At 35.4% G+C, this 7,515-nt stretch overlaps 1 protein-coding gene across 1 annotated transcript; it reads right to left on the bottom strand.

Moving 5' to 3' along the window:
- Positions 1-2,193: 2,193 nt before the first annotated feature.
- LOC114746371 (protein DETOXIFICATION 29-like) lies at positions 2,194-7,515 on the bottom strand. The gene is made up of 7 exons (XM_028934588.1): positions 7,180-7,515; positions 6,563-7,104; positions 5,845-5,931; positions 4,594-4,650; positions 3,330-3,687; positions 2,408-2,494; positions 2,194-2,301 (listed from the first exon to the last, which is right to left on the bottom strand). Exons 1-7 carry the CDS (start codon positions 7,507-7,509, stop codon positions 2,218-2,220), a joined length of 1,545 nt encoding a protein of 514 aa, XP_028790421.1. The 5' UTR covers positions 7,510-7,515; the 3' UTR covers positions 2,194-2,217.

Consider the following 7,515-nt stretch of genomic DNA (forward strand, 5'->3'; position numbering starts at 1 on the left):
TTTGAAAAGTAATGTATAAATAGAAGATTTTTTGAAACAAAGTAAATTAGTAATAAACAAACATGTTTGACATCAGTCCAAAGGAAAAAAAAAAAAAACATATGTTTGACAGGCTCAATAAAGACATTAAGACGCCACATCACTGACCTTTTTCCCCTCCCTCTCAAATTTTCAATGATAACATTTGCAACTAATTGAAATAATGTGATTTTTTTATAGAGATAATTTTTCTGTATATTGTAATTTATTTTTTATTTCAGCTTTTAGAAGTTGAAAATGAAAGAAAACTTTATTTTGGAAAAGATATAAATATAGATTATACTGAAAAATAAGTTAAATAATGAAAACAGAAAGGAAATAAAAGAGAAATGAGGCAAAAATGTGACCCTTTTTTTTTTTTTGAAGAAATATGAAGATACCTAACCCGGCTGCTGATGGTTGTGGTTGCCAGGTGCTGCCGCTGATAACACTGCGGCTGATGGTGAAAGCCCGGGGAGCCCTATGTCACAGATGATGATAATGGTTGCTGTTGAAGAAGGCAAAAGAAATGCTTGAAGGGTAAAAATGACAAATGACCCTGATTCTCTGAAAATCTTAGCATTTCCCTGGGAGGGTCTGATGGTGAAAGTTAGTTGAATCAGTTTCTCGGGAGGAAATCAGTTCCCTGTTAGAGAAGTAAAATCTAGTATACCAAACGATAATTTTTTTTTTATCATTAAAACTTTTTGGTAGAGGAAGGGAAGGGTAGAGGAGAGAATCCCTTTCCAAAAAGTTCAGCAGCCATTGAAAAAATATTTTTGCCTCACTCACCGCAGCACACCACATCATGAAAGCAAGAATAAAAAATAAAAAAAAAACATGGAGCATGTAGAGGTGTTGTCCGTGATGATTAAGGACAGTGGCTGATGGGATTTCAAAAAAATCTGGGATTTACATACAGGTTTGTTACTCTGTAAAGACATGCAACCATAGCTCTATTTAGAATAGCTTATAAATAGTTTTTCAATTATGATTTATGAAATACGAAACATGTACGTGAAAAATTTTTTGTTCCGACTTACATAAAACATATTTATAAATAATTTTCACTGTTATTCCAGGCAAGTTCCATCTCAGATTAAACTTCACACAGATTCTGTGGTAGCTGTCAATTTAATGATGTCGGACTGTGGAATTACACACCCCTTGAAAGAGGTGATTGATGATACAAGATCTCTCGTCTTTTCTTGCTGGGACCTTGAGGTCATTCATAAGTACAGAGAAGCACTCAAATGTGCCGATATTCTTGCCAGAAAGGCTCACAGTGTTAGCAGTAATGGGATTTATTTCCAAGACCCTGACCACATGTGCTTGGACCAGCTGAGGCTTGATTGGGAAAGTTCCAACCAGGAAGCTTTGCCTTCCCTTAGCGGATGATTTTTTGTGATTTGTAACTTCAAGCGTAATGCTTGCCTTGTTATTCAAAAAACAAACAAATAAATAAATGAGTTTACTGTGCTCTTTAAGCCAAAACGCCACTTTGGTATCGCTAAAGCACCATTGCAAACACAGGTGTTTGGTCACTTCAAAAAGTCATTTTAAAAAACATTTTTACATAAATAGAAACAAAACTCTTTCCACGTAAAATTACTTTTAAAACTATAAATTGGTTTTCACTCAAATTCTCCTTAAGTAAATTATACTTGCCAATGTCTGATGGGGTTTTCGGATTCAAACCTCTCAGATGTTTTAAAGTGAGTTGTGGTTTTGTCATGACTATGTAGAGGCATCTGCAAAGCTAGACATATATTTGGTTGAACCTTTCCTTCGGCGGGGAACTGGTTCTGGTAAAAACATCTCGATCACCCACCATTTATGGTAGTTAATGCTGTCTTCTCCACCATCTCATTTGCGCATGGTGACTGATTTAAGCACGACGGAGCGAGGTGGACTTGCACCAATGGGCTCGGACAGTCTCATCTTTGACCTTAAAAAGTTACCTGCTAGATTTTTGAGACTTGTTTATGTGGTCATTAACTTTAGCTTGTTTAGGATGCCTATGGATGGTATTAATTGTAGCATATGTAACATTTGATCGGGTATCAAAAAAAAAAAAAAAAAAGAAGGTGAAGCTATTTCTCAAGTTAAGAAAGAATTCCAAACATTCGTCCCTAAAATGAAAACAATTAAAACTAAAAGAAAAACCAGTGGAAAGCAAGAATTTTCTGCACCTTGGCCTCAAGTTTCTTCTGTCTTTTCCATTGCACCATCTATAATTGCATGCCCTCCCCACTTCTTTATCCTATCTTCTGCAAGCAAGGCCTGCAATTTCACCCACAAATTAAAAATATCCATAATTCACGCGCCCGCACTCACACTTTACAATAATAAAAACTTGCTATTGATTTTCTTCCTACAAAGAAGGTACCTCTTTATTCCAGTTGGTTCTCCAAACCATTATGGCTAGAACGATTGTCTGTAAAAGGAGCCCTGACATCATTCCTGACCAGATTCCCTGCAAGCCAAAACGGTAAAAACAGGGGGAGAGACGAAGGGAGGGAGGGAGAGATTAAAAGCATCGCTTTATATTTTGAAAAATTCTCATATATGAAGATGAATTAGTCAACAGAGCATTTGAAGCAAATTCAACCCACAAAACACAAACATCTGTTCCATTTGAGTAAATAAATTACGTGGGAAAAGCATGTTTCACATATTTACATGGGAAAAATAGCAACAACCCTCAAATAAAAAATTTAATTAACTACTAAGGAATCATTTTTACCTGTCAATATATAATAATATTTGGGGTAAATCACATAAAACTTCGCTGACCTTAGAATCGTATATAAATAACTTCATTTACTTTCATAAACTTTCAAATTTATGCAGATAACTCCAAATTATTAATTTTATATCCACTTTGTATGCCTATAATCCCTCAAATTTTGAGTTATATGCAATTAATTAATCCCCTTAAATTTTAAATCATTTGCGGTTAAATAATACTCATTTTGTAATACTTAGGCTCTGCTAGCTGTGGTTCTTTCATCACAAAAATAATAAACAAAAGTAATAGCATGTCAGTTATCTGCGTAAATGTGACAATTCAGGAAGGCTTTTTGTAAAGTTTCAAAAAAGAGAGAAGTTATTTACATCCATATATTCATATATATACACATATATGACATAAAGTTTCAGGAGTTTTGTATAATTTAGTCTAATATTCATACATTCTCTCATTTTTCATTAATTTTTATTCTTATATGATTGATTACTCATGATCACAAGCGTAATTCATCTATTTCCGTTAGGGCAAAAAAGGGCGGAAGCAAGGATGGTTGACGTACAATGACTCCAAGGTTGAGCTTGTAACCCAAAATAAGACCGAGAGGGACACCGACGACGTAGTAACAAGCGATGTTGACATAAGCAACAATAGCTTGCCAGCCAGCTCCGACGGCGACGCCGGAAAGAACAGGCTGCACATTGTTGACGATGATGCATAAAGACAACATGGGTGTGAGCTCCATCACCGCCTTTTGAACCTCGGTGTCGCTCGAAAACAACGATGGATACTCCTTGCGGAAGACGAGGAGGAAAATTGACACCACAAGTCCCAGAAGAAACGACGTTATTACGGCAACAAGCAGTGAAAACTTTGCTGCTCTTGGATGTCCTGCTCCCAGTTCATTGGATACTCTCACACTGCACGAATGCACGATGCATGCAGCATTATTCTCAAATAAGTTTTACTCGTGATCAAAGAAAATCTTAAGTATCATTAACTTTGTCTTGTACTTTAATAATTTTTCAATTGTATCTCTATTCACTATACATATTCTTAAAAAATACAACCTCCGATCCTTAATATAAAACCCTGTTTGACTTTTATTTTGGTCCTAAATATAAGACCCCAATCCACTTTGTCTCTCATATTTATGCATTTTTTTTCTAAGATAGTCCTTCTAATAATTGTAGTCCTAACCAATATAGTTGATTAGTAAGGATATTTTAGGAAAGACAATACCTATTTATTACAAATAACTAACTTAACTTCTTTCCTTAATCTCCTCAAATTAGTCGTCTTATAATTAAGACCGGAGGTAGTATAACCGTTTAGACAATATAAAAAAAATTGGTTAAAATTAGTTAGAGATAATAAGTATGCAAAAACTGTCACCTTTTTTCCTCAAAAATATCCTTATTTAGAGAGGGGGAGAGTATGAAAGAGAGAATAAGGAAGCTGTTAAAAATAAAGAGAATAAGTGGTGAAGAGGAAGTTTCACGACTGTGTGATTAAATGGATACAAAATGATAAATTAACAAAGAAAATTTAAAATATCCTTTAATTATCTCTTATAAATAGGAATAAGAGATAGGTGGTAATTGTTTCTTATTTTAAAAAAAAAACCGAGGGGGTAATCAATGAATATAACAAAATTATATATTTATGTAGAAAAGTTAATTATGTGATTTATAAATATGATAAAAACACCTCTCTTGAATCTATAACTAGTATCAGAGAAATATGTTTGTTATTGACTTCTGTATTAAATTAATGTAGAAATATTACGGGTATTTTCAGAGAGATAGAGGAATGGAAAATCACACCTTACGGTTGCGTTGAATCCGAAGGAGACCATTATAGCCCAACACAATATGTTGATGCTGCAGAAATGCAGAAATTCAATGTCATATCAGCAAATTTAATTAAAAATGAAAGCCCATATTGATGGTTGGTTGATGAAATTGAAGTGAAAGGCACAGTTTTTATCATTTGTGGAGGCATATGGCTAACTAGTAACCCCTGATATTTGATTTAAAAACATGGAATTAAAGGGCAGGCTATAGAATATAAAGGGTTCATTTCGAATTTTGATCACAAACAGTTGGGTTGTGTTTGGCAAAATTAATCTTTTTGTCTCTAAAATTTTGTTTTGAGTAACTCAATTTTGCAAAACTAAAACTGTAATATATGTGGAAGTATAATCTAATGAACTCGCCACCTTCAAATACTATTTTCTATTTTTGATACAAGACTCAATTGATTAATTTAAAAAGATTAAAAAATTACTGAATTATTTAATTATAGAATATATTAAATAATTCATATAAAATATTTATATATATTTATATATTAAATTAGTTTTAAAAAAATCAACAAATATAAATATTTTTTAATTTTCCCAAATTAATTAACTGTGCCTTTGCCTTGCATTTGCTTTAAGGATCATAGCAGTAGTATTACGGGGAAATTGCAAAAAAAGACCTTAGAATTGTAAAAACGCAGATAGGGACCCTTGACAACTTCACTTTGGGTTTTGACAAGAATAATATGCCCTGAAGTTGTCAAAACCCAAAGTGAAGTTGTCAAGGGTTCCTATCTGCGTTTTTACAATTCCAAGGTCTTTTTTTGCAATTTTTCTAAGTATTATTTTGATTTGATTGATTTATCACGGGAGACCCTATTTTTGTCCTTTTCAGCTTTTCTTTTATTATTTTTTTACTGAATTTAGTAACAGTAGACCAGGTTCAAATTTCAAACAGTATTTCTCGAAGCTCGTGTAAAATGGCACAGCGCCCATTGACTAGTTCACCTGAGCACAATATCCACCGATTTGAGTAAATATTAAGAAAACAAGATAAAAGTAATTATTTAATCTTTATAATTTTTAACTGAGTCCCTCCATTTTAATATGCGACCCAACCTATAATTTGGTTAATTTAATACGTAATCTCCATAAATTTAACAATTTAAATTATTGAAGGTAAAAAGACTATTTAAAATATCTACTTTTAATAAGATATCTTAATAATAACAAAAGGTCAGACTGTCAGAGGGAGGAATGAATCAACACTTACCAAATAGACAAGGCATCCACCGAAACTTCAGCGTTTTTGAGATATCCCGCAAACAGAACCAGCAATGTGAAATACCACACCTCCAAGCTGCAGATCCCACCACTTTCATTTAGAGTGTTTTAGATAAAAATTAAACTATAATTTTAAAAAAAATTTATTTCGATTTATATTCTATTTTCATTTGAGGAAAAACCACAACCCATTGATTTAACATTTGACCACCAACCATCTTTGACCACAATGTTACATTTTATTAACAACAAACAAAGTTGATAAAAGATAGAAACCTTGTAAAATTGTCCTTTATATTTTTTATATAAAAAAGGTAAAAATATAATTTTACTCTGATTTTATTTTTTTTCAAATCTACATGGCATCCAGAGTATGCCTAATGCACTTAAAAAAAAAAAAAGTAAAATCAAGTAAGAAGTTGCAAATTACCCAAAAATGTCATATCATAGAATAACGAAACAAAAAAGTTTGCCAAAAAAGGTAATAATTCCAAAAAGTTATAGATTTCTTGCAACTAAGAAAATGCTGATACTCCGATTCTAAATGCTGTAGCTAAATAAAAAAAAAAATAGTCGTTATATTTAGGATCGCATCCGAGAAATATCTCCTTCCCAAACCCCGGCGACAGGGACTTGCCGGAGCTTACAGCAGACTAAAAAGTAAATGATGAAACACGTGAATAGAGTGAATGATGACTAATACGCACCAGAGCATCACGGCGGAGGCAAGAGAAAGCCGAACGAAACCCCACAGATTCTTAAAGGCTTGGAAGGAAAAGCCATTCCAAGCTCGCCCACATCTTCCGCATAAGATGTAAATCAGCTGACCAAGCACGACCAACCACCACGACGAGTTCAAGGCGACCGCCGCTCCGACCAGGCCCCACTTCAGTCTCAGCATCAGCAGCCAGCTCATCACCGTGTGCACCACAAGCACCGCCGTCGATATCCACGCCATCACCATGATTTTGCTCTGCGCCTGCAAAAACTTCTGCATCGGAAAGTTCACCGCGTATGCGAACAGCTGCGGTATCATCCAAATCGCGAACAGCCCCGCGGCCTCCGAAATCGCCGTCGTCTGGCCTATGGCTTTGAGGATTAGTCCCGCGAAGATGTAAAATGGAATCAGAAACAGAGCCGTCGTGTTCAGAATCACCCATGACCTCTGCATGTAAATCCCTAACATATCAAGCTGACCCGCCCCGTAAGCTTGCCCGCACAGCGTCTCCAGCGCGCTTCCCATCCCGAGCTGTTCGAATTCAAATTCAGAAAAATCAAAATCACTTCACCTTAAACGTTTTAAACAGTAATTTCTAGGTTTTACCATGAAGCCGTAGCAGAAGTTGCCGATGATGGAGTTCTCGACGGAGATGGCGGCGAGTTGAAGGGTACCGACATGACCGGCGATGACCTGAGTGACGGCGCCGAGGGAGAACTGAGAAACGGATGTCAAAATGGCGGGGCCGGTGAGGTACCAGAGCTTCTTGGACTCGATGAGGAACTGAGTAGAGAAGTCTTTGGGAGTGTTGATGGGAGGAATATCAGAAGATTCAGCACTGAAAATTGCAGTAGCGGCGGAGATACCATGATGAGGTTCTTCCGGTGAGGGTGTAGCGGCGAGGAGTGGCTGCCTATTATTTTCCCCATGCTCCATCTTTTT

The sequence above is a fragment of the Neltuma alba genome, unplaced genomic scaffold (genome assembly GCF_004799145.2).
Source record: "Neltuma alba isolate B1F8T4 unplaced genomic scaffold, ASM479914v2 tig00004952_pilon, whole genome shotgun sequence".
In the NCBI taxonomy this organism is placed as follows: Eukaryota; Viridiplantae; Streptophyta; class Magnoliopsida; order Fabales; family Fabaceae; genus Neltuma; species Neltuma alba.

Excerpts from the sequence above, each read along its gene's own strand:
- LOC114746371 (XM_028934588.1), bottom strand. The coding sequence starts at position 7,509 with ATGGAGCATGGGGAAAATAATAGGCAGCCACTCCTCGCCGCTACACCC. Across the intron at positions 3,688-4,593 it reads GGATTCAACGCAACCGTAAG|TGTGAGAGTATCCAATGAAC; the intron begins GTGTGATTTTCC and ends GCATTCGTGCAG. Across the intron at positions 2,302-2,407 it reads GAACCAACTGGAATAAAGAG|GCCTTGCTTGCAGAAGATAG; the intron begins GTACCTTCTTTG and ends GTGAAATTGCAG.